This window comes from Salmo salar, chromosome ssa23, assembly GCF_905237065.1.
Source record: "Salmo salar chromosome ssa23, Ssal_v3.1, whole genome shotgun sequence".
Classification (NCBI taxonomy): Eukaryota; Metazoa; Chordata; class Actinopteri; order Salmoniformes; family Salmonidae; genus Salmo; species Salmo salar.
This window is the reverse complement of record NC_059464.1, coordinates 41,705,920-41,732,365: the sequence shown is the minus strand read 5'-3', so window position 1 is coordinate 41,732,365 and position 26,446 is coordinate 41,705,920. Positions and strand designations below refer to the sequence as shown.

The 26,446-nt window shown below is 44.2% G+C and overlaps 2 protein-coding genes across 2 annotated transcripts in view; one reads left to right on the top strand and one right to left on the bottom strand.

Annotated features, from left to right (window-relative positions):
- Window positions 1-5,378, bottom strand: part of LOC106584672 (DENN domain-containing protein 5B) — a 39,162-nt gene extending 33,784 nt beyond the window's left edge. The window contains exon 1 of the mRNA XM_014170175.2: window positions 5,033-5,378. Within this exon, the coding sequence (XP_014025650.2) occupies window positions 5,033-5,144 (112 nt within the window). The 5' untranslated portion in view covers window positions 5,145-5,378. The remainder of the gene's footprint in view (window positions 1-5,032) is intronic.
- An 8,609-nt stretch (window positions 5,379-13,987) lies between these two features.
- On the top strand, window positions 13,988-17,336 carry LOC106584671 (zona pellucida sperm-binding protein 3). Its single transcript, XM_014170174.1, has 7 exons — window positions 13,988-14,506; window positions 14,734-14,852; window positions 14,974-15,077; window positions 15,385-15,562; window positions 16,083-16,322; window positions 16,473-16,564; window positions 16,894-17,336. The coding sequence occupies exons 1-7, from the start codon at window positions 14,006-14,008 to the stop codon at window positions 16,941-16,943; spliced, it is 1,284 nt and encodes a 427-aa protein (XP_014025649.1). The 5' UTR covers window positions 13,988-14,005; the 3' UTR covers window positions 16,944-17,336.
- The last annotated feature ends 9,110 nt before the right edge of the window (window positions 17,337-26,446 follow it).

Here is a 26,446-nt window from a genome sequence, read left to right as displayed (position 1 = left end):
CAGCTGACATATGAAAGTATGATTAACAGTCATGCGCAGCTTTCCATCCTTCAAACAGACAGACCGAGACAGGGATGAGTGAGAAGAGAGATGCATTTCATCCTTGCCTAACTCAATTGCTCCACCACATTCAATTCATCATACCCTCGGATGGGCAGATGACGAGGAGGAGAACGAGAGAGAGATGGAGGTGGGTTGAGAGATGAAACGACAGAATGAGCAGACACTGCCTCAATTACAAGAACCTCCTACGTCTGTCTCCTGGTTGAAGAAATGTAGCAGATGTGGTTTGCCGAACTTTGCTTTCTCAAATGATAGCTAACCTTGCCCCCAGACTGGAAGACTTGTGTGAAGGCTTTCGCTCAGAGGGATAACACATTCTTGAGAACGGACGACTCAGGTTTGATCATTGATTGGTAACAGAAGCAACCAAGAGTTCACAAGATAAAAATGCAATGTATAAATCACCAGCCTTTCATATTCAATTGTATTGAACATAGCCGAATCGGACTTCAACAGTCCATCCTTGTCTTCCTGTTTGCGACATTTCAGCGTCCGTGAACATCCCGACTGTGGTTCCCGCCTGACACTGATGTCATTCCCTGTGACAGTCACCCGTCCGTTTGGAGCCGGGAGCTGAAACCATGGCGACCCGGCATTCCAGCCGGGAACGTCATGTGAAATTAGATTAGGGCTGCAGAAACAGAGGCATCTATTGAGGGGCCAACAAGAGCAGATTGTTTCTTTCAAGTCACTCTCCAATTACAAACACACAAGAAAATAAGACCTCTCAAAACAACATTCACCATCGACAGATATGCAGACACACCCCTCAAAGCAATTTATCTACCGACACACACAAATCCATGAAAGGCAGTATTGCCTTGCTGCAGCAGATTAGTATGACCTAATGTTACATAAGCAGACAGGTGAAGGCCAGATCCCCCCCCGTCCTTTCCTTTTCACTGCCAAATCTGATAAGGTGATCCTCAGCAGGGGGTGTTGTGAATGTGAGGGTGTGTAACATCCTGACACAAACGCCAGGCTAGATAGGATGTAGGATGTATGACGACAGTCTTGGAGGGTTAAATGTGTCCGGTTACCACCCCACCATGTTCCCTGGAGACCTATTCTACAGAGGATATTCTGCCTTGGATGCTCAGTCCCCTGTCCTGTCCTTCTCGCCCACCTCCACAAAGAATACAGGGTGTGACTGCGTGTTCTGTGAATTTGACAATGACAGAGAGGCAGTGGGAAGATGGTGCAGATTGATCTCTGAATAACACATTCCTTGCCTCTTCCTCACTTGGGACTTAATATAGAGAATCCAGTATACCAGAGCTTGCAATATACCATTTACACACCACAGGGATTCTCTCCCAGCCCCCTCCCTTTTAATCCTGTTGGTGTCAACAACCTGAGGGCTGTAAAGAGGAACATATATTCTATACATACAGGTTGGAGACATTAAAACTCATTTTTCAACCACTCCACAAATTGCTTGTTAACAAACTATAGTTTTGGCAAGTCGGTTAGGACATCTACTTTGTGCATGACAAGTAATTTTTCCAACAATTGTTTACAGACAGATTATTTCACTGTATCACAATTCCAGTGGGTCAGAAGTTTACATAAACTAAGATGACTGTGCCTTCAAACAGCTTGGATAACTTTATGGAATTATATCATGGCTTTAGAAGCTTCTGATAGGCTAACTAACATAATTTGAGTCAATTGGAGGTGTACCTATGGATGTATTTCCAAGGCCTACCTTCAAACTCAGTACCTCTTTGCTTGACATCATGGGAAAATCAAAAGAAATCAGCAATTTCCAAAGACCTGAAGGTATAACGTTCATCTGTACAAACAATAGTAGGCAAGTGTGAACAGCATGGGACCACACAGCCGTTATATCGCTCAGGAAGGAGACGCGTTCTGTCTCCTAGAAATGAACGTACTTTGGTGCGAAAAGTGCAAATCAATCCCAGAACAAAGGCAAAGGACCTTGTGAAGATGCTGGAGGAAAAAGGTACAAAAGTATCTATATCCACAGTAAAACGAGTCCTATATCAACATAACCTGAAAAGACGCTCAGCAAGGAAGAAGCCACTGCTCCAAAATCGCCATAAAAAAGCCAGACAACGGTTTGCAACTGCACATGGGGACAAAGATTGTACTTTTTGGAGAAATGTCCTTGGTCCGATGAAACAAAAATAGAACTGTTTGGCCATAATGACCACCGTTATGTTTGGAGGAAAAAGGGGGAGGCTTGCAAGCCGAAGAACACCATCCCAACCGTGAAGCACGGGGGTGGCAGCATCATGTTGTGGGGGTGATTTGCTGCAGGAGGGACTGGTGCACTTCACAAAATAGATGGCATCATGAGGAGGGAAAAGTATGTGGCTATATTGAAGCCACATCTCAAGACATCAGTCAGGAAGTTAAAGCTTGGTCGCAAATGGGTCTTCCAAATGGACAGTGACCCCAAGCATACTTCCAAAGTTGTGGCAAAATGACTTAAGGACAACAAAGTCAAGGTACTGGAGTGGCCATCACAAAGCCCTGATCTCAATTTACATTTACATTACATTTAAGTCATTTAGCAGACGCTCTTATCCAGAGCGACTTACAAAATGGTGCATTCACCTTATGATATCCAGTGGAACAACCACTTTACAATAGTGCATCTAAATCTTTTAAGGGGGGGGGGGGTTAGAAGGATTACTTTATCCTATCCTAGGTATTCCTTAAAGAGGTGGGGTTTCAGGTGTCTCCGGAAGTTGGTGATTGACTCCGCTGTCCTGGCGTCCTATAGAAAATTTGTGGGCAGAACTGAAAAAGCGTGTGCGAGCAAGGAGGCCTACAAACCTGACTCAGTTACACCAGCTGTCATTAGGAATGGACCAAAATTCACCCAACTTATTGTGGGAAGCTTGTGGAAGGCTACCCAAAACGTGTGACCCAAGTTAAACAAATTTAAAGGCAATGCTACCAAATACTAATTGAGTGCATGTAAACTTCTGACCCACTGGGAATGTGATGAAAGAAATAAAAGCTGAAATTAATAATTCTCTAATACTATTCTGACATTTCACATTCTTAAAATAAAGTGGTGTTCCCAACTGACCTAAGACAGGTCATTTTTACTAGGATTAAAATGTCATTAATTGTGAAAAACTGAGTTTAAATGTATTTGGCTAAGGGGTATGTAAACTTCCGACTTCAACTGTACATACATACATACCCTCATACTTGGAATGAGAAAGGAGGATTCAAGAAAGCTACACCGTGAAGACGATTTTCTAAAAGCAGTGGGTGACTGATTACCTAACGATCAACTGCTGAGGGAGAACGAATGGTGGCGATTCAACATTTAAAAGAAAATAGATTTAACAGAAAAATATGACTGCCGATATTCTGGTCAGAGCCGATAGGAAGGCCACCCAGTGCTTTAGGCATTTATCTTCGCGGGTAAGTCTTTTCTCTTAGAGATAATGTCATGAAAGAGTCTAGCCATATAGCTCTGGAAGTGACCACTTCCCCCTCAGGTTTCAGGCACAACCGCAGCGGCACTGTGGTTGACTGTCATGGTCACCATGGCAATCTGACGCCCTCCTCCACTGCATCCAGGAGACCTGACCAGAAGAGGCTCCGACAACCACAAAGGAGTTGGCTACAGAAGAAACAGACTGGCAGCCAGGGCAGTGTTCACTTCTTAGGGCGGTGACGATACCAGTATCGCAATATTTTTTCCATGGCAAAAAATGAAAACAAAGCAGACTAAACTATTTGGTCCTTTAAAAACCTGCTGTATGTATTCCTCCCTGTTCTCTCCTCCCCTGATGATTCCTCCCTGTTCTCTCCTCCCCTGATGATTCCTCCCTGTTCTCTCCTCCCCTGATGATTCCTCCCTGTTCTCTCCTCCCCTGATGATTCCTCCCTGTTCTCTCCTCCCCTGATGATTCCTCCCCTGATGATTCCTCCCCTGATGATTCCTCCCCTGATGATTCCTCCCCTGATGTCTCATCCTGTGGTGCACTAGCCTGGGTCATGTTCATTGATTATGGCACAAAATGTAAAAATATTGAGCAACAGGAAGAAAAAAAAAAGTTTGGATAGTACAAGTTAATCTCACTTCTTTTCAAATTGTTTTCTTCAGTTACCAGATAGAACAGAAAACCTGCAGGCTCTGGACCTCATAGGGCAACTTCAGTCCTGACTAGTGTCACACTTTTACCCCAGCTAATACACCCAACTCCAATAATCAACTAATAATGAGCTTCAGTTTAAATTGTAATTAGTTAAAATATTAGAAAAGCCATCTTTGCTAGGGATGGGGAAGTGTGACACCAGTCCAGCCCAGAATACCCTGGCCTGCGTGGTTGGGATCAGCCGTTCTCCTCTAATAACTACACAACCCCACCCCCAGGGAGTGATGTGGGTAGTGTTCAGCAAACTTTATAATGACAATAGAAACACTAAATATGCTGTAACCATGGATATATATAGGCCAGGGAGGGGAAACTCCAGTTCTCGCGGGCATGGCCCCAGTAAACACACCTGACTCCAATAATCAACTAATCATGATCTTCAGTTTAGAATTATCAGCTGTGTTTGTTAGGAATGGAGAGAGCATGACACCACTCCGGACACGAGGACTGGAGTTGCCCATCAGTCAAAACTGCATTGTGTTAAATATGAATTGATTGAGAAGGCAATTTTAAGGGATTTCTATATCTGCTCTGCCTGTCACGACAACAAACACTCCCAGCTGACCGTCACGGTCTCAGCTGTTTTCCTGACGTCTCACCGAACCTGGATGGATGGATAGGCACTATTGCACTTCTCACCTGACTGGGCTCGATAAAAAAAATGTAAAACCCTCGGACGGTCGCCCAGTCACTTTGATAAATCAATTGATTGAAGACCTCTTGGTGATTTCACCTTCAATTGCGTTGGCAAATTCGGGAGTTAACGTTTTTTTTATTATTCTATATTATGCTATAATAGGCTATCAAAAAACAATATTTACCAGCTAATTCTTCGGGTTCTAGACCAGTCTCCGTATCCAATCCACACACCACGAAGTACTGGGCGAAGCGGCACGAAGCCGAGCCTGTGGCAGAGGTAACCCCGCTCATCATCGGTTTAGATGTGATAGGCTACTCCGTCCGTCTCTATTCCACGCTCTGGATCTCCATAGTGTAGCCTACGCAGGTCAAGTGACAACAAACTTTACAATCTTATTCACGTATCAAACGAACCCCTCGTATTATATTTGTGATGAAATGTGCTCTTCTGTTCTCCGTCCACGGTCGACAGCCTAGTGTCAGCCCGTTTATGAATGTGTTGCCGAGACACAGACAGCCTATTTTTGGGAGGATCTCAATTGTATTCTTCTTGCGTCCTCTCTTCACGCCTCCTTCTCAAAACCCATTGGATGAGAAAGCCAGAGGTTCCTCCCCTCTGACATTCTCCTCCAATGGGTTTTGAGAAGGAGAGAGGATGCGAGGAGTTAACTATTGAGATTTTACCAAAGTGTGATAAGGGGAGGAGGGAAGAGATGGAGGAGGGGGGAAGAGAGAGGGAGCGGAAGAGAGGGGGGAAGAGAGAGGGAGAGAGGGAGAGGGAGGGAGGCAGGCGGGAAGAGAGAGGGAGGGGGGAAGAGAGAGAGGGAGGGAGGGAAGATAGAGAGAGGGGGTAGAGAGGAAAAGAGAGGGAGGGGGAAGACAGAGAGGGGGAGGGGAGAGAGAGAGGGAGGAGACGGGGAAGAGAGGGAGAGGGAGAGAGGGAGAGGGAGGGAGGCGGGAAGAGGGAGAGGGAGGGAGGCGGGAAGAGAGAGAGGGAGGGAGGGAAGATAGAGAGAGGGGGTAGAGAGGAAAAGAGAGGGGGATGGGAGAGAGAGAGGGAGGAGACGGGGAAGAGAGAGAGCGGGAGGGAGGGGAAGAGAGAGAGAGAGAGAGAGAGGGAAGAGGGGTGGAAGAGAGAGAGAGGGAGGGGGAAGAGAGAGAGAGGGAGGGAGAAGAGAGAGAGGGGGGAGAGAGAGGGGGAGAGAGAGAGAGGGGGGAGAGAGAGGGGGGGAGAGAGAGAGAGGGAGGGGGAAGAGAGGGAGTGGGGGAAGAAGGAGTGGGAAGAGAGAGTGAGGGAGGGGGGGAAGAGAGAGCGAGGGAGGGGGGAAGAGAGGGAGGGAGGGAGGGGGGAAGAGAGAGAGGGAGGGGGATGAGAGAGAGAGAGAGGGAGGAGAGAGAGGGAGGGGGATGAGAGAGAGGGAGGGGGATGAGAGAGAGAGGGAGGGGGAAGAGAGAGAGAGGGAGGTAGGGAAGAAAGAGACCTCCCTACAACGCCTGGGCATGCTCCTGATGAGGTGGCGGATGGTCTCCTGAGGGATCTCCTCCCAGACCTGGACTAAAGCATCCGCCAACTCCTGGACAGTCTGTGGTGCAACGTGGCGTTGGTGGGGAACGGGCGGGCCAGTCCATAGCATCAATGCCTTCCTCTTGCAGGAACTGCTGACACACTCTAGCCACATGAGGTCTAGCATTGTCTTGCATTAGGAGGAACCCAGGGCCAACCGCACCAGCATATGGTCTCACAAGGGGTCTGAGGATCTCGGTACCTAATGGCAGTCAGGCTACCTCTGGCGAGCACATGGAGGACTTTGCGGCCCCCCAAAGAAATGCCACCCCACACCATGACTGACCCACCGCCAAACCGGTCATGCTGGAGGATGTTGCAGGCAGCAGAACGTTCTCCACGGCGTCTCCAGACTCTGTCACGTCTATCACATGTGCTCAGTGTGAACCTGCTTTCATCTGTGAAGAGCATAGGGCGCCAGTGGCGAATTTGCCAATCTTGGTGTTCTCTGGCAAATGCCAAACGTCCTGCACGGTGTTGGGCTGTAAGCACAACCCCCACCTGTGGACGTCGGGCCCTCATACCACCCTCATGGAGTCTGTTTCTGACCGTTTGAGCAGACACATGCACATTTGTGGCCTGCTGGAGGTCATTTTGCAGGGCACTGGCAGTGCTCCCCCTGCTCCTCCTTGCACAAAGGCGGAGGTAGCAGTCCTGCTGCTGGGTTGTTGCTCTCCTATGGCCTCCTCCACGTCTCCTGATGTACTGGCCTGTCTCCTGGTAGCGCCTCCATGCTCTGGACACTACGTTGACAGACACAGCAAACTTTCTTGCCACAGCTCGCATTGATGTGCCATCCTGGATGAGCTGCACTACCTGAGCCACTTGTGTGGGTTGTAGACTCCGTCTCATGCTACCACTAGAGTGAAAGCACCGGCAGCATTCAAAAGTGACCAAAACATCCGCCAGGAAGCATAGGAACTGAGAAGTGGTCTGTGGTCACCACCTGCAGAACCACTCCTTTATTGGGGGTGTCTTGCTAATTGCCTATAATTTCAACCTGTTGTCTATTCCATTTGCACAACAGCATGTAAAATGTATTGTCAATCAGTGTTGCTTCCTAAGTGGACAGTTTGATTTCACAGAAGTGTGATTGACTTGGAGTTACATTGTGTTGTTTAAGTGTTCCCTTTATTTTTTGGAGCAGTGTACGTCAACAGCAACTTTGGGAAAGTCCTCTGCATTATCCTTAACAGCAGACTCGTACATTTCCTCAGAGAAAACAATGTACTGAGCAAATGTCAAATTAGCTTTTTTCCAAATTATTGTACGCCAGACCATGTATTCACCCTGCACACCCTAATTGACAAACAAACAAACAAACAAACCAAAACAAAGGCAAAGTCTTCTCATGCTATGTTGATTTAAAAAAAAGCCTTCGACTCAATTTTGCATGAGGGTCTGCTATACAAATTGATGGAAAGTGGGGTTGGGGGAAAAACATACGATATTATAAAATCCATGTACACAAACAACAACTGTGCGGTTAAAATAGGCAAAAAAACGCACACATTTCTTCCCACAGGGCCGTGGGGTGAGACAGGGATGTAGCTTAAGCCCCACCCTCTTCAACATATATATCAACGAATTGGCGAGGGCACTAGAAAAGTCAGCAGCACCCGGGCCTCACCCTACTAGAATCTGAAGTCAAATGTCTACTGTTTGCTGATGATCTGGTGCTTCTGTCACCAACCAAGGAGGGCCTACTGCAGCACCTAGATCTTCTGCACAGATTCTGCCAGACCTGGGCCCTGACAGTAAATCTCAGTAAGACCAAAATAATGGTGTTCCAAAAAAGGTCCAGTCGCCTGGGCCACAAATACAAATTCCATCTAGACCCCGTTGCCCTAGAGCACACAAAAAAACCGATACATACCAGGGCCTAAACATCAGCGCCACAGGTAACTTCCACAAAGCTGTGAATGATCTGAGAGACAAGGCAAGAAGGGCATTCTATGCCAACAAAAGGAACATACAATTCGACCTACCAATTAGGATCAGGCCAAAAATACTTGAATCAGTTATAGAACACATTGCCCTTTATGGTTGTGAGGTCTGGGGTCCATTCACCAACCAAGAATTTATAAAATGGGACAAACACCAAATTAAGACTCAGCATGCAGAATTCTGCAAAAATATCCTCTGTGTACAATGTAAACTCAGCAAAAAAATAAACGTCCCCTTTTCAGGACCCTGTCTTTCAAAGATAATTTGTAAAAATCCAAATAACTTCACAGATCTTCATTGTAAAGGGTTTACACTGTTTCTCATGCTTGTTCAATGAACCATAAACAATTAATGAACATGCACCTGTGAAACGGTCGTTAAGACACTTACAGCTTACAGATGGTAGGCAATTAAGGTCGCAGTTATGAAAACTTAGGACACTAAAGAGGCCTTTCTACTGACTCCGAAAAACACCAAAAGAAAGATGCCCAGGGTCGCTGCTCATCTGTGTTAACGTGCCATAGGCATGCTGGAAGAAGGACTGCAGATGTGGCCAGGGCAATAAATTGCAATGTCCGTACTGTGAGATGCCTAAGACAGTGCTACAGGGAGACAGGACAGACAGATGGTGGTCCGTGCAGCGGCAGACCACATGTAACAACACCTGCACAGGATCGGTACATCCGAACATCACACCTGCGGGACAGGTACAGAATGGCAACAACAACTGCCCGAGTTACACCAGGAACGTACAATCCCTCCATCAGTGCTCAGACTGTCCGCAATAGGCTGAGAGAGGCTGGACTGAGGGCTTGTAGGCGTGTTGTAAGGCAGGTCCTCACCAGATATCACCTATGGGCACAAACCCACTGTCGCTGGACCAGACAGGACTGCCAAAAAGTGCTCTTCACTGACGAGTCGCGGTTTTGTCTCACTCATGGTCGGATTCGCATTTATCGTCGAAGGAATGAGCGTTACACTGTGGTCTGAACTCTGGAGTGGGATCAATTTGGAGGTGGAGGGTCCGTCATGGTCTGGGGCGGTGTGTCACAGCATCATCGGACTGAGCTTGTTGTCATTGCAGGCAATCTCAACGCTGTACGTTACAGCGAAGGCATCCTCCTCCCCATGTGGTACCCTTCCTGCAGGCCCATCCTGACATGACCCTCCAGCATGACAATGCCATCAGCCATGCTGCTCATTCTGTGTGTGATTTCCTGCAAGAAAGGAATGTCAGTGTTCTGCCATGGCCAGCAAAGAGCTCGGATCTCAATCCCATTGAGCACGTCTGGGACCTGTTGGATCGGAGGATGAGGGCTAGAGCCATTACACCCCAGAAATGTCCGGGAACTTGCAAGTGCCTTGGTGGAAGAGTGGGGTAACATCTCACAGCAAGAACTGGAAAATCTGGTGGAGTCTATGAGGAAGAGATGCACTGCAGTACTTAACGCAGCTGGTGGCTACACCAGATACTGACTGTTACTTTTGATATTGACCCCCCATTGTTCAGGGACACATTATTCAATTTCTGTTAGTCACATGTCTGTGGAACTTGTTCAGTTTATGTCTCAGTTGTTGAATCTTGTTATGTTCATACAAATATTTACACATGTTAAGTTTGCTGAAAATAAACGCAGTTGACAGTGAGAGTGTCACGCGGAATGATGCTGGAGAGACGAAGCAGGTACGGGAGTAAACATTTAATAAATGACGGACATATAACGAGACAAGCCCAGCGTCAGCAAACAGAAACTAAGACAAGGAACAATCAATGCAGCAGCCTAACATACGAAGCATCGGGGAGTACTGGCATTCTGGTTGGAATGGTGGCAGCGGCTCTGGGTCGCCATCAATGGAACCGGGGGTGCCTAGCCAGCTCGTCGGGCTTCCACGCCCTCGCTGGTTCGAGAGCTTTCCTTGCCCCGGTTGGATCGGAGGGTGCCCATCCCACGTCGGGCCTCAGCCGGATCGTCAGTTTTTGTGCGCCCAACCAGTCCAGGAGTGTTTTATTTGTTTTGTTTGTGACGTCGGGGTGGATTCCGCCGCCGATGGAAGCGGGGGTACCTCAGCCATCCCATCGGGCTTTCACGCCCTGGCTGGCTCGAGAGGTTTCGTTGCCTCGGTTGGCTCGGCAGTTTTCCATCCCACGTCACGCTCCGCTGGATCTTCGGGCTTCCTCGGCCGGCTCGCCAGGCTCTCACGCTCCTGCTCACCAGGCTCTCACGCTCCTGCTCGCCAGGCTCTCACGCTTGCCCAGCGCCCATGTCTCGGCCTGTTTGCCCAGGTGGGACGCCGAGTGTACTTGGGTGTACGAGATTTGACTTTAGAAGAGTTACAGTGTTTGTTGAGTGGTGGTGTCCTTCCTCCCAGGCCGTTGGCATGGTGCAAGGTTAGATAGGGTTAAAGTAGTGGAATAAGGTGATGGGTTTTAATGAGTATAGGGTTAGTTGTTAGGGTAAATCAAATATGTGTATTCAAATTGTATTTATTTTAAATGTTTCATGGTTCCCCTTTCCCATTTTGCATCACAAAGTGTAATGGATCTACAGTCGTGGCAAAACGTTTTGAGAATGACACAAATATTAATTTATATTAATATTACAGCATATGATGTCATAAACACATGTTCTCTGTCTGGATCACAGTATGTGATGTCATAAACTCATGTTCTCTGTCTGGATCAAGAACAAAGTCCTGCTGGAAATTAAGAAGACAGAGACACTGGGTCATATCAAACTGTATATGTTCTGTTCAGCAGTATGTATAGATTGAAGACAGAGACACTGAAGTATAATAACATGTGTAATTAGATTCTTTCATTAGTACATTAGTGGAGGAGCAGTATATCCTGTCGCAAACATCCTCCCATAACTCATCACTGATAGTCAAAGGTCCTTTTCCCAGATTCTCTTCAGAGGAGTAAAGGAGGAGTCCACATTCTCAGAAAGGAGTCTATAGATGTAGGAGATGTAGTCTTTGATGGACTCTGCTGTAGCAAGAAGGCTCTCAACTCCATTCAGCTGAGCTCTAAACCTCCCCTTGGAAGTCAATGAGGAAATGCCCTGTCTAATTTCAAGATATAAAAACAAACTGGATCTTGGCCCATTGAATTCACTGCAGAGCTCTTGAAAGGATTTCCGTGTACAGTCGTGGCCAAATGTTTTGAGAATGACACAAATATGAATTTTCACAGTCTGCTGCCTCAGTTTGTATGATGGCAATTTGCATATACTCCAGAATTTTATGAAGAGTGATCAGATGAATTGCAATTAAGTGCAAAGTCCCTCTTTGCCATGCAAATGAACTGAATCCCCGAAAAACATTTCCACTGCATTTCAGCCCTGCCACAAAAGGACCAGCTGGCATCATGTCAGTGATTCTCTCGTTAACACAGGTGTGAGTGTTGACAAGGACAAGTCTGGAGATCACACTGTCATGCCGATTGAGTTCGAATAACAGACTGGAAGCTTCAAAAGGAGGGTGGTGCTTGGAATCATTGTTCTTCCTCTGTCAACCATGGTTACCTGCAAGGAAAGAAGTGCCGTCAACATTGCTTTGCACAAAAAGGGCTTCACGGGCAAGGATATTGCTGCCAGTAAGATTGCACCTAAAATCAACCATTTATCGGATCATCAAGAACTTCAAAGAGAGCGATTCAATTGTTGTGAAGAATGCTTCAGGGCGCCCAAGAAAGTCCAGCAAGCTCCAGGACCGTCTCCTAAAGTTGATTCAGCTGCGGGATCGGGGCACCACCAGTACAGGAATGGCAGCAGGCAGGTGTGTGTGCATCTGCACGCACAATGAGGCAAAGACTTTTGGAGGATGGCCTGGTGTCAAGAAGGGCAGCAAAGAAGCCACTTCTTTCCGGGAAAAACATCAGGGACAGACTGATATTCTGCAAAAGGTACAGGGATTGGACTGCTGAGGACTGGGGTAAAGTCATTTTCTTTGATGAATCCCCTTTCCAATTGTTTGGGGCATCCGGAAAAAAGCTTGTCCGGAGAAGACAAGGTGAGCGCTACCATCAGCCCTGTGTCATGCCAACAGTAAAGTATCCTGAGACCATTCATGTGTGGGGTTGCTTCTCAGCCAAGGGAGTGGGCTAACTCACAATTATGCCTAAGAACACAGCCATGAATAAAGAATGGTAACAACACATCCTCCGAGAGCAACTTCTCCCAACCATCCAGGAAAAGTTTGGTGATGAACAATGCCTTTTCCAGCATGATGGAGCACCTTGCCATTGAGAACTTGTGGTCAATCCTCAAGAGGCGGGTGGACAAACAAAAACCCACAAATTCTGACAAACTCCAAGCATTGATTATGCAAGAATGGGCTGCCATCGGTCAGGATGTGGCCCAGAAGTTAATTGACAGCATGCCAGGGCGGATTGCAGAGGTCTTGAAAAAGAAGGGTCAACACTGCAAATATTGACTCTTTGCATCAACTTCATGTAATTGTCATTATGAAATGCTTGTAATTATACTTCAGTATTCCATAGTAACATCTGACAAAAATATCTAAAGACACTGAAGCAGCAAACTTTGTGGAAATTAATATTTGTGTCATTCTCAAAACTTTTGGCCACAACTGTATACTATAGTTGGTGGTAATGAAACATATTGGATGTCAACCGCCGTTAAACAGAAGAAGAAGGGATTCCAAGTCGGAAACTCTGGTGTCTTTCTAGAACTCCGACTTCCTGACCTAAAGATCACTGACGTCATGACTTGACCACATTTTTTTTAGTTCCCAGTTGTCCTGAAAGCACGAATTGTCTTCCAAAAAACACACTAACGGTCCGTCTTTTCACTTATTCAACCCGTCCGACAGTAGTTGACTTAAGTTGTACTTTTGACAGACAAAACAGAAAATGATGTAGCCTAGGTAAGATGGTCACACCTACATTGATCAGGCCCCACCTCACCACATCTACCAAACGGGCGCAAACGTACCTCAAAGGCTGTTCAAGAACGGTGTGCACCGTTTTGGGAAAAAGTGTCTTTCAGTGCTGTCACGCAACTTAGCAATACAAACCGTCACTCAACATAGCAAATGTTGAGGTAAACTGAACACACCCCATTGAGGCAATCGCCATGTTAAAGTAGTGATTTTCTTCTTTACGATTGGTTGAACGCTCCTGATGATCAGCCAATGAAGTTGTAAGTCCCCACCCAGTTGACAACATTAAAATGGTGGAAGCCCTCAATGGCGCTGGCCATGCTGACATGGCCTTTAGGCCACAAGAGGCCTCTATCATTCTCTATGGCAGGGGTGGGCAATTCCAGTCCTTGAGGGCCTGATTGGTGTCACAGTTTTGCCCCAGCTCCAGCTAACACACCTCCAATAATCACCTAATCATGATCTTCAGTTTAGAATGCAATTTGATTAATCAGCTGTGTTTGCTAGGGATAGAGAAAAAGTGTTACACCAATCAGGCCCCCGAGGACTGGAGTTGCCCACCCCTGCCCTATGGGAAGGATGCGTTTCTTAAGTATTCTACAGGGCCTTTTAATGAGCACAGTCTTGAGGTTGATTAAACTAATTAATGAAGGGGCGGGTTCACGTTCAACCAGATGGCTTAAAAAGGTTCTTCCTAGACACCAAGGAGATGTTGTGAATTCAGCATTTGATATTTGCAGTCATGGGATTAAAGCAGGTGCTAATTAAGCTTTTGGCAGTGGTTGCTGCATTTGTTTGTTTCTGGGATGCTGTGTCATCAACTCCTTGGGCTCATGCAGCTCTGAAGCCCAGGGCCTTCCAAAAGTCTGCAGTGCTGCAACCCAGGGGCTTCCAGAACCAGAGATCTGCAGTGCTGCAACCCAGGAAGCAGGATTCAGTGTTCCAGTCAAAGCAAGTCTTCGAAACCCCGCTGACCTGGACGTTTCCTCATGATTCAGTGCTAGAGGCCAAGCCTGAAGTGAAGAATTTTGAGCTGAAGCAGCCTGTCCCTGCCAACACAGTGGGGGTCAAATGCGGGGAGAATCTGGTCCAGGTGGAGGTCAAGCAGGATCTGTTTGGAAACGGCCAACTCATCCAGCCAGCGCATCTCACCCTGGGGGGCTGTGCTGCAGCTGGGGAGGATGTCGAAGCCCAGAGGCTGATCTTTGAGTCTGAGCTGCAGGGATGCGGCAGCAAACTGGAGGTAGCCTTTGTTCAAATCTAAATGCCCAGTTAAAATATTTTAAATCTAAGGACTGGTTTCCTGGACACATAGTAAGCCTAGTCTTGGACTTTTTATTCTTTTAAATTAATTGTTTCATTTGGTCCATACTTTTAAAGTATGTGACAAATAAAACATGATTTGAAGTGAAATGCGGAGTCATTTAAAGCAACTGCTTTAAACACTTATTTTTTGTTACCACTTCACAGATGATAGAGGATGCCTTCATCTATACCTTCCACTTGCTCTACAAACCAAGCAATATTGGTGACACACCTATTGTAAGGACCACTGAGGCTGTTGTAGGCATTGAGTGCCACTACAAGAGGTGAGAATTCTCCAAGCAGATGATTTGTGGTGCATGGACATTGACTTATCAGAAGTAGGCTGACGTCACTCAGGACTTGAGTTAATTTTGCAATGACTAATGTCCATTTCTCCCCTTGCAGGAAACTCAATGTGAGCAGCAATGCCTTGAAGCCTACCTGGACCCTCTTTGCGGACTCTAAATTAGTTGAGGAGCAACTCTACTTTACTCTCAAGCTAATGACTGGTGGGTAGTTCCATGTCTCAACTATTATTAGTGTCTGTATGGTAGTGCCCTCAACCAACACCTAGCAACCTCACGAAGAGGTTTGGTCTCTTGGTGTTAAGGTGTTGGGTTGACACTTGCTGGTCCTGGTGAAGGCTACACACAACTTGCAGCAATCTACTGCAGCCCTGAAATGACTGACACAATGTTATGTAACATTGTAATGTAAAGTCTATATGTTTTTGTTCCTAGGTGACCTGGTGTCTTTGTCAAGATGCTATTAAATTACACTTTTTTTAAATTTTTTTTTTACTTTGCTTCTTTCTAGACGACTGGTGGATTGAGAGGCCCTCCAGTCAGTACTTCCTAGGTGACCTGATTTGCATGGAAGCCTCTGTCCTGCAGTACCACCATGTGCCTCTGCGGGTCTTTGTGGAAAGCTGTGTTGCCACTCTGGTGCCTGACATTAACTCTAAGCCCAGTTACTCCTTCATTGAGAATGACGGGTGAGTCGGCGAGGGCACTGTTCAAAGGTGGCGCGTACCAGGTTTGGGATCCAGTTTAATTCCTGAATTGAAATTAACATTACTTTTGTTCTCGTCTTACTAGCACTGATTTAGCTGATGCTATATTGAGGTTTCTGCTTGCAGACTGTCATTTTAGCTACGTTAGTGTAATGTACTGGATAGGAGTCTGCTAAATATAAACGCAAATACCAATTCCACTCTTCTCCAAGTATTGAGGCGCATTGGCCTCAGTTTACTAAAAATAATTGACCCAACCCTGGTGTGCATGCCCAACAAACTATGACTATGTACAACCAGTTTCCTGAACAGATTAGCCTAATTCTGGACTAATACCTCTTATTGAGGTTCTCCATTGACTATAATATTTTGTCCAGGACTAGAAGTTATATTTATCTGAAATGGTCCATAGAAGTTGCACATTTTACTATTAAAGGAGCAACTGGAAGGTGTGCACTGCACATCCTTGTGACATGTCCTCCAATGGTTTCTGGTTCTTCAGGTGTCTAGTTGATGCTGCGCTGACAGGCTCTCGTTCCCAGTTCCTGCCTCGCTCACAGGACCACAAGCTTCAGATCCAGCTGGAGACCTTCATATTCAAACAGCAGTATGCTGGTCCTGGAAGCAAAAGCAAAACTAGCCATGAAAAAATGGACCTGATCTACATAACCTGCCACCTGAAGGCCATTGCAGCTTCCTCCCCAACTTATGCTGAGGGCAAGGCCTGTTCCTTTGTCAATGGGTAAATGTATAGTGTGACTTTTCTTCTGTGAGATGGGTGTGTCCACTTTTGCAATGGAAGCAGACATTTCTTACTGGGCTGGTAGGATTGTACTTCACTTTCTAGTTTCGGTCTACTAAATACTGGTAAAGCTATTAATTTTTCTCACAGGTGGAGGTCTGTAGACGGGGATGACCAGGTGTGTGGTTGCTGTGACGCCACCTGTACCATGAGAAGGGCCAGAGCTATTTCCATCGACGCTGGTATGATTTGAGTTTTCAAATTCACTGGTTCAACATTTCGGCTTCCTTGAGGCTCAACACAAATGATCTGGCAACTTGAGTGCTGCTGGGCTCAGATCCTGAGTACTCCTATCCTTGTGCCCTTGGAAGGCTATTAACCCCACCTTGCTCTCGCCGTCCAGTGGCGCTGCACTGCGGCTTGACCCTGTGCGCCTAACTGACATGTGCGATCATCATTCAATTCGATGTTTGCCTCTTGAGGGACTTTGTTTTGATCATTCTTAAACATTGGCAATACATCTAATGTTTATGATAATTCTAGTCCTCTTACAGTTGACTTCTCTCCCCAGATGTGCAGTGGGAAGCCGACGCTGTCCTGGGCCCCATATCCATCCAGTAGTATCTTGTGTTGACGTGCTCTACCTGAATCATGACATGAAATAGGCTATAGAGAAATAAACAACGTAATGGTAATGTGCTGTATGCTTCTCTTGGTTTGTCCGTGTAGTGGACTACTATTTTTGGTCTCTGTAGTATCATTATAGACGAAGTTCACATTGGGTTTCTTGGCTGCTCAACTGGGGTTTGGTTAAATTGACATCAACTTTCCTGTTGAAGAAAAGTGACACTGAAGAGTTATTTAAAAGGTAGGGTTGTCTATGCTCTTGACATTTTGCTTCCGTTTGTAAGGAACCTTGTTTAAATGCCCATGTGACTACAAATACATCTTCTCTATTGCTTGTGTGGGAAGACACTGTCCTGACAGAAATGGTTCAATAAACAAACAGTTGGTGGCCTCAACTCATTGCTGTTCTGTTACTTTAATCTCATCAGTACTATACCAGTAACTTGACATGGCTGTGTTTTTAACCTGTAAGAATGGGCACTAGGACATGTAATTTCTAAAATGCCTCTAATCAGTTAGACCACCATGTTGGAGAGAAGGTAATTATCTTCACCTCTCCTCATGCAAGCGTAATTAGTTCTGTCTTATTTTCAATGACGGCCTAGGAACAGTGGGTTAACTGCCTTGTTCAGGGGCAGAATGAAAGATTTGTAGCTTGTCAGCTCGGGGATTTGAACTTGCAACAGTTCAGTTACTAGTCCAACACTCACCACTAGGCTACGCTGCTGTCACTATGACATATGTGACCTTGTCGTTCTAGAGCAGGTTAGTCTTTTTTGCCCAAAAGAACAGATTTTGATCCAACTAACTGTAAGCCTTAACAATGGCTTAAGACAGCTTGTACAACTGGACAATGGTTGTGATGCATGGCATGAATTGTCCAGAACCCTCTTGAGCAGGGACAAGACTGTCTTTCTACACTCTTGCTGCATATCTTCAGCACCGTTGACAGACTCGAACCCACCAGTGGTTTAAGTTCCCCAAGAACATCTAAACTGCAAAATGGATCATTAACAATGTACACTTGTGAACATGACAAGTGGGGAATGTCACTTTGGTTTGGAAGTGTATTTGACCAATGGTGTTGTCTGGGTCCATTTCCGGGAGATGATGGTCACTGGCTAGCCCTGCAGTGTGCAACATTACACAGCCAGGTTTTTTGTTTTTCCTTCCATGCAGTTAGTCTAGTTCTATGGTGATAAGGAGTAAAATGTCCAGCTAGCTGATAAGTCCAAGGAGAACACTAGGTCAGGCAATACAATTCCGATTCCACAAAGGTCCTGGGGTATTATATGATGGCTTGTTCATCTATTCTTTGTCAAAAAAATATAAACAGTAAGATTATAGCGCATCTTATTGGCACAATACTGCTCTTCTGACATGACATTTATGTATCTGTGTGTACTTACAGTGCCTTGCGAAAGTATTCGGCCCCCTTGAACTTTTCGACCTTTTGCCACATTTCAGGCTTCAAACAACTAATTTTTTGTGAAGAATCAACAAGTGGGACACAATCATGAAGTGGAACGAAATTTATTGGAGATTTCAAACTTTTAACAAATGAAAAACTGAAATTGGGTGTGCAAAATTATTCAGCCCCCTTAAGTTAATACTTTGTAGCACCACCTTTTGCTGCAATTACAGCTGTAAGTCGCTTGGTATGTCTATCAGTTTTGCACATCGAGAGACTGACATTTTTGCCCATTCCTCCTTGCAAAACAGCTCGAGCTCAGTGAGGTTGGATGGAGAGCGTTTGTGAACAGCAGTTTTCAGTTCTTTCCACAGATTCTCGATTGGATTCAGGTCTGGACTTGGCCATTCTAACACCTGGATATGTTTATTTGTGAACCATTCCATTGTAGATTTTGCTTTATGTTTTGGATCATTGTCTTGTTGGAAGACAAATCTCCGTCCCAGTCTCAGGTCTTTTGCAGACTCCATCAGGTTTTCTCCCAGAATGGTCCTGTATTTGGCTCCATCCATCTTCCCATCAATTTTAACCATCTTCCCTGCCCCTGCTGAAGAAAAGCAGGTCCAAACCATGATGCTGCCACCACCATGTTTGACAGTGGGTATGGTGTGTTCAGGGTGATGAGCTGTGTTGCTTTTACGCCAAACATAACGTTTTGCATTGTTGCCAGAAAGTTCGATTTTGGTTTCATCTGACCAGAGCACCTTCTTCCACATGTTTGGTGTGTCTCCCAGGTGGCTAGTGGCAAACTTTAAATGACACTTTTTATGGATATCTTTAAGAAATGGCTTTCTTCTTGCCACTCTTCCATAAAGGCCAGATTTGTGCAGTATACGACTGATTGTTGTCCTATGGACAGAGTCTCCCACCTCAGCTGGTCTGATACTCCTTCCATTTCAATATTATCGCTTGCACAGTGCTCCTTGGGATGTTTAAAGCTTGGGAAATCTTTTTCTATCCAAATCCGGCTTAAAACTTCTCCACAACAGTATCTCGGACCTGCCTGGTGTGTTCCTTGTTCTTCATGATGCTCTCTGCGCTTTAAATGGACCTCTGAGACTATCACAGAGCAGGTGCATTTATACGGAGACTTGATTACACACAGGTGGATTCTATTTATCATCATTAGTCATTTAGGTCAACATTGGATCATTCAGAGATCCTCACTGAACTTCTGGAGAGTGTTTGCTGCACTGAAAGTAAAGGGGCTGAATAATTTTGCACGGCCAATTTTTCAGTTTTTTTATGTGTTAAAAAAGTTTGAAATATCCAATAAATTTCGTTCCACTTCATAATTGTGTCCCACTTGTTGTTGATTCTTCACAAAAAATAAGTTTTATATCTTTATGTTTGAAGCCTGAAATGTGGCAAAAGGTCGAAAAGTTCAAGGGGGCCGAATACTTTCGCAAGGCACTTTACCATGTAGGATAGGTAGAAGCTCCTACTCTGGTGTGCAAAGTGCCAAAAGCACTCTAGTCCCGAGGCAGGCACCACGATGGCTAAGTCATAGTAATCAGATCCTCGGAACAGGTTGTGATCCTTCAGGCCTCGGGCTCTGTCTTTTGGCCGCCACCCTAATGCCCCATAAGGGTGTGGAACAGAGGACCACACCTATCATGGTCTGCATTCACACACTTACATACTGTACGGTAGACTTGAGGTAGCTACTATTTTGTTGAGCTAATTATATGATACTGTATCACACCCAGGGCAATGTTTAACCACGGTCTTGTTCATTAGACACGAAATGGGGAGAACTACCTGGACCTGTCCATATGCTAATTTTTTGTTTTTCATTGTGCAATTTAAACATGTCTCGTAATGAACACAACCCACTTGTGTAAAACATAAAATGTAGAATTTCTCAATAGTAATGTGTTGACCATCACTCAGAACACAGAAATAAAGACTCAAATCTACACCAAATATATGCACTGTAATGACAATTTTGTCAAATGTGAGACTTTGATACATTCCAACATTGATATAAGGCGTGTAGATCCCATTAGTAACTTAACATTCACAAAAGGGTCAGGATCAATTCCATTTGGATTCAGTCACTTCAGAATGTAATGGAATTTCAGTTCACTTGTTGACGGAATTGTTAATGGTTGACTGAATTGAAATGGAATTCATCCCAACCAGGGAGCATGAGGGCTCTGGATAGTTAAAGAGAATCCAGGGCGTCAGCAGTGAGTTTTCTCTGGTACCTCAGTAGTGGGCTTGGTGTTAAAGACCATCTTGAGCAAGAAGAGATGCAGGTAGCCCGCCATGACCATATCCTGTCCGCAGACCAATAGGTGAAATATTTGGAGTTGGAGAGGAGGAGGTAGTAGACAGCGCCTCTCCTCATACTGCCAAAGTTCTAATGTTGAAACGTGGAAGACGTAGCCCTCCACGCGATGTCTCCTAAAAGTGGTTGGAGAGTTTACGTTAACTTTATTTCATATTTACATGAACACTATAATATTTACATTACTATATTATATATACATTAATACTATATTACATTGCTGTATATTTTCTTACTGTATTATCTCACATATACAGATATTTTTACTTTATGTTGTTTGGGCATGTTTACTTTTTGGTAACATAGGCTACCACCATTTTCACACTTTGTTGAAGGTTTCGTTACATGCATTCAGTTCAATGATTGCGGTCAGTAAAATGAGTCTGAGACAGACATACAGTCAATCCCAAATAAACCCATTATCTCTATGGTGGACCGAGTGTTGTTCAGGTCTTTCTGGGTTTCCGCCATTTTCTTCTTCTCCTCCTTCTGTTGGCTTTCTGAACCCTCGTAGTGCAACCCAAAGTTGAGAAAGACCTACATGCTACCAAATGGGTTGTGGAAGTTGTTGAAGCACATTTGATAGAAACCTAAAATAAATAAATGCCATGTTCCCACAACATTTCAAAGGGGAAATGCATTTGTCATGCACTTCATGCACGCGCGTGCACCTGCATTCAAAGGAGGAACAATATACCCATCTTCCCAGCTATGAAGTTGATTTGACCCGTAGCTTCATCAATTCTGGACACCAACAAGCCTTTAGGAGAGGACACATGAACACACAGACCTTGTTCACCATCATATGGGACATCCATGTGCTGCAAATCATATTTTAACTGCTCCTTAACCTGTTTGGGATAGGGGGCAGTATTTTCACGGCCGGATAAAAAACGTACCCAATTTAATCTGGTTACTACTCCTGCCCAGAAACTAGAATATGCATATAATTAGTACATTTGGATAGAAAACACTCTAAAGTTTCTAAAACTGTTTGAATGGTGTCTGTGAGTATTACAGAACTCATATGGCAGGCCAAAACCTGAGAAGATTCTATACAGGAAGTGCCCTGTCTGACCATTTCTTGTCCTTCTAGGGCATCTCTATACAAAATACAGCATCTCTGCTGTAACGTGACATTTTCTAAGGCTTTCATTGGCTCTAGGAAGGCGGCAGAAAGTGGAATGACAGCTCTGCAGTCTCTGGGTGAAAAACAGCAGGGGTTTTTGTGAGTGGTCCTTCTGGGAACAATGACACTGGCGCCCGCGTGCATGAGACGACTCCAAGTTTTTCTTTCTCTCTTTGAACGAATACAACGTCTCGCGGTTGGAATATTATCGCTATTTTACAAAAAAAATCACATAAAATCTTTATTTAAACATGCTTTGAAGTACGGTAATGGAATAATTTGACTTTTTTTTGTCACGAAATGCGCTGGCGCGTCACCCTTTGGATAGTGACTTGAACGCATGAACAAAACGGAGCTATTTGGATATAACTATGGATTATTTCGAACCAAAACAACATTTGTTGTTGAAGTAGAAGTCCTGGGAGTGCATTCTGATGAAGAACAGCAAAGATAATCCAATTTTTCTTATAGTAAATCTGAGTTTGGTGAGGGCCAAACTTGGTGGGTGTCAAATTAGCTAGCCGTGATGGCCGGGCTATCTACTCAGAATATTGCAAAATGTGCTTTCACCGAAAAGCTATTTTAAAATCTGACACCGCGATTGCATAAAGGAGTTCTGTATCTATAATTCTTAAAATAATTGTTGTGTTTTTTGTAAACGTTTATCGTGAGTAATTTAGTAAATTCACCGGAAGTTTTCAGTATGTATGCTAGTTCTGAACAAAACATGCTAATGTAAAAAGCTGGTTTTTGATATAAATATGAACTTGATTGAACAAAACATGCATGTATTGTATAACATAATGTCCTAGGAGTGTCATCTGATGAAGATCATCAAAGGTTAGTGCTGCATTTAGCTGTGGTTTTGGTTTTTGTGACATATATGCTTGCTTGAAAAATGGGTGTGTGATTATTTCTGGCTGGGTACTCTCCTGACATAATCTAATGTTTTGCTTTCGCTGTAAAGCCTTTTTGAAATCGGACAATGTGGTTAGATAAAGGAGAGTCTTACCTTTCAAATGGTGTAAAATAGTCATATGTTTGAGAAATTGAAATTATAGCATTTTTAAGGTTTTTCGTATTTCGCGCCAGGCGCTACCATTGGATATTGGTGAGGCGAGCTAGCGGAACGCCTGTCCATAAAAACTACAATGGACTAAGCCCTGTTAACAGATTTTCCCCCCATTTTAAGGGTCAATATCACTAAAAGTGTTATTCTTTTGTCCTCAAGATAAATCACTGGATCAAATTTCAGAAGGATCCTTATGTGGTGTGTATACCTTCATGATAATAGAAGCATAATGACAGACTTCAAAGTTAATTTTATACATTTTAGACTATTTTATTTCAGTGGAAGGAGGCAATTTTTCAATGTGCTGCTCAATCAACTTCAACGAGAATAATTAGGAATAAAATTATACATTTAAAAAATATTTCCTAATTTTCTTCATTCAATTTTATCTTATGTATAGTCTTATGTTAACTGCTGCACTTTTTATAAGAATATTGACTCTTTTCTGTACATCGTCAAAGTTGTTGTCCACCCTATTACATTGTGGTAACAGGCACTTTATTATTATTTAAAAAAACAATTTATTAACAAATATCAACAAACAAAAGAGGAAGAGTTACATGCAAACAAGCATACAAACAGACTATTTACATTGCTAGGAATCCTAAACAAACAAATCATATTCATTAATAATCCAACAAGTTTTAATTGCCTTTTTGTTTTTCATTTTAGTTAAAGTGGTCCCATATTGTTTAAACTCATTTAAAAAGTGAAAAAAGTTAGGTTTTGAATTAGACCATTTGCATTTGTGAATATGAAATTGACCTAGTATAATTAGCAGTTGAATAAAATATACTACAACTTTATCTATGTCAGAATTTCTGAAATAAATCAGTATATCAAAACCATTAAATAGTACAACCAGTCCTATTTCTTTTGTAACAAAATTCTGTATGTCAATCCAAAACATTCTGCTATAAATACAGGCAAAAAACAAATGCAAAATGGTCACCTTCTCCATTCCACAGAAATCACATTTATATTCAATATTCAGCTTGAATCTTTCCAAAACATGTTTCACAGGATAAATTCTAAGTAACATTTTAAATGAAACTTACTTTGTTATTGATACAATATTTGTTAGCAATTTTCCATGCTTTCCCCCATTGTATATCACCATAGATATTTGACCAAAAGAATCTTGCTGAGGGAATTGTAGTATCACAAACAATACTCCTAATATGTTTAGGAGTATCTAGAGAGTCGAGAAATGGAGGAAAGATAAAGAGATAGGGAAGAAGAAGGCAATAGCTGAACTCAGTGACAGAGTGCAGCATGCAGAAAGGAAGAAATGGAGAGATTGAAAAAGGACACTCAGAGCCAGGGCCAAGGCTAGTGCGTTGCTTCTTTACAATTTGACCAGAAAAAATTGACACGGTTGACAAGGGGACACAATAGCTTTATGAAAATATAAATATTATTAAAATACTGCAATGAAAGTAATTAAAGACAGTTAAGTGCATGTCCGTAACAGGGTGGACATATTTTATGGCTGATTCACTGAAAATGTGTTTATAATTATCTAAGTGCTGGAGCTTGGCCAACATGTTTTCCTACAAGTTTAATATTTCCTTTGTATAATAAACATAAACAGAATACAAATTCTGAAATAAAAATATAAAATGTTTCATGGTCCAAATGGTATTGCTTTGTGATATTGACTCAGACGCCTTTTAATACATTTTCAGACAAAGACGCAATAATTAGAAGGCATAACAACATAAGTTAAGAGAAATATATATATATACACACACACTGCTCAAAAAAATAAAGGGAACACTTAAACAACACATCCTAGATCTGAAAGAAAGAAATAATCTTATTAAATACTTTTTTCTTTACATAGTTGAATGTGCTGACAACAAAATCACACAAAAATAATCAATGGAAATCCAATTTATCAACCCATGGAGGTCTGGATTTGGAGTCACACTCAAAATTAAAGTGGAAAACCACACTACAGGCTGATCCAACTTTGATGTAATGTTCTTAAAACAAGTCAAAATGAGGCTCAGTAGTGTGTATGGCCTCCCTATGGCCTGTATGGCCTCCCTACAACGCTTGGGCATGCTCCTGATGAGGTGGCGGATGGTCTCCTGAGGGATCTCCTCCCAGACCTGGACTAAAGCATCCGCCAACTCCTGGACAGTCTGTGGTGCAACGTGGCGTTGGTGGATGGAGCGAGACATGATGTCCCAGATGTGCTCAATTGGATTCAGGTCTGGGGAACGGGCGGGCCAGTCCATAGCATCAATGCCTTCCTCTTGCAGGAACTGCTGACACACTCTAGCCACATGAGGTCTAGCATTGTCTTGCATTAGGAGGAACCCAGGGCCAACCGCACCAGCATATGGTCTCACAAGGGGTCTGAGGATCTCATCTCGGTACCTAATGGCAGTCAGGCTACCTCTGGCGAGCACATGGAGGGCTGTGCGGCCCCCCCAAAGAAATGCCACCCCACACCATGACTGACCCACCGCCAAACCGGTCATGCTGGAGGATGTTGCAGGCAGCAGAACGTTCTCCACGGTGTCTCCAGACTGTCACGTCTGTCACATGTGCTCAGTGTGAACCTGCTTTCATATGTGAAGAGCACAGGGCGCCAGTGGCGAATTTGCCAATCTTGGTGTTCTCTGGCAAATGCCAAACGTCCTGCACGGTGTTGGGCTGTAAGCACAACCCCCACCTGTGGACGTCGGGCCCTCATACCACCCTCATGGAGTCTGTTTCTGACCGTTTGAGCAGACACATGCACATTTGTGGCCTGCTGGAGGTCATTTTGCAGGGCTCTGGCAGTGCTCCTCCTGCTCCTCCTTGCACAAAGGCGGAGGTAGCGGTCCTGCTGCTGGGTTGTTGCCCTCCTACGGCCTCCTCCACGTCTCCTGATGTACTGGCCTGTCTCCTGGTAGCGCCTCCATGCTCTGGACACTACGCTGACAGACACAGCAAACCTTCTTGCCACAGCTCGCATTGATGTGCCATCCTGGATGAGCTGCACTATCTGAGCCACTTGTGTGGGTTGTAGACTCCGTCTCATGCTACCACTAGAGTGAAAGCACCGCCAGCATTCAAAAGTGACCAAAACATCAGCCAGGAAGCATAGGAACTGAGAAGTGGTCTGTGGTCCCCACCTGGAGAACCACTCCTTTATTAGGGGTGTCTTGCTAATTGCTTATAATTTCCACCTGTTGCCTATTCCATTTGCACAACAGCATGTGACATTTATTGTCAATCAGTGTTGCTTCCTTAGTGGACAGTTTGATTTCACAGAAGTGTGATTGACTTGGAGTTACATTGTGTTGTTTAAGTGTTCCCTTTATTTTTTTGAGCAGTGTATATTTATATATATATATATATATATATATATGCACAGTTGAAGTCGGAAGTTTCCATACACTTAGGTTGGAGTCATTAAAACTCGTTTTTCAACCACTCCACACATTTCTTGTTAACAAACTATAGTTTTGGCAAGTCGGTTAGGACATGTACTTTGTGCATGACACAAGTATTTTCTCCAACAATTATTTACAGA

What these genes read in the sequence shown, in the direction of transcription:
- LOC106584671 (XM_014170174.1), top strand. Translation starts at nt 14,006, where the DNA reads ATGGGATTAAAGCAGGTGCTAATTAAGCTTTTGGCAGTGGTTGCTGCA. An exon ending in TACTCTCAAGCTAATGACTG is followed by an intron (nt 15,078 to 15,384) that starts GTGGGTAGTTCC and finishes GCTTCTTTCTAG; the next exon opens with ACGACTGGTGGATTGAGAGG. An exon ending in AGCTATTTCCATCGACGCTG is followed by an intron (nt 16,565 to 16,893) that starts GTATGATTTGAG and finishes TTCTCTCCCCAG; the next exon opens with ATGTGCAGTGGGAAGCCGAC.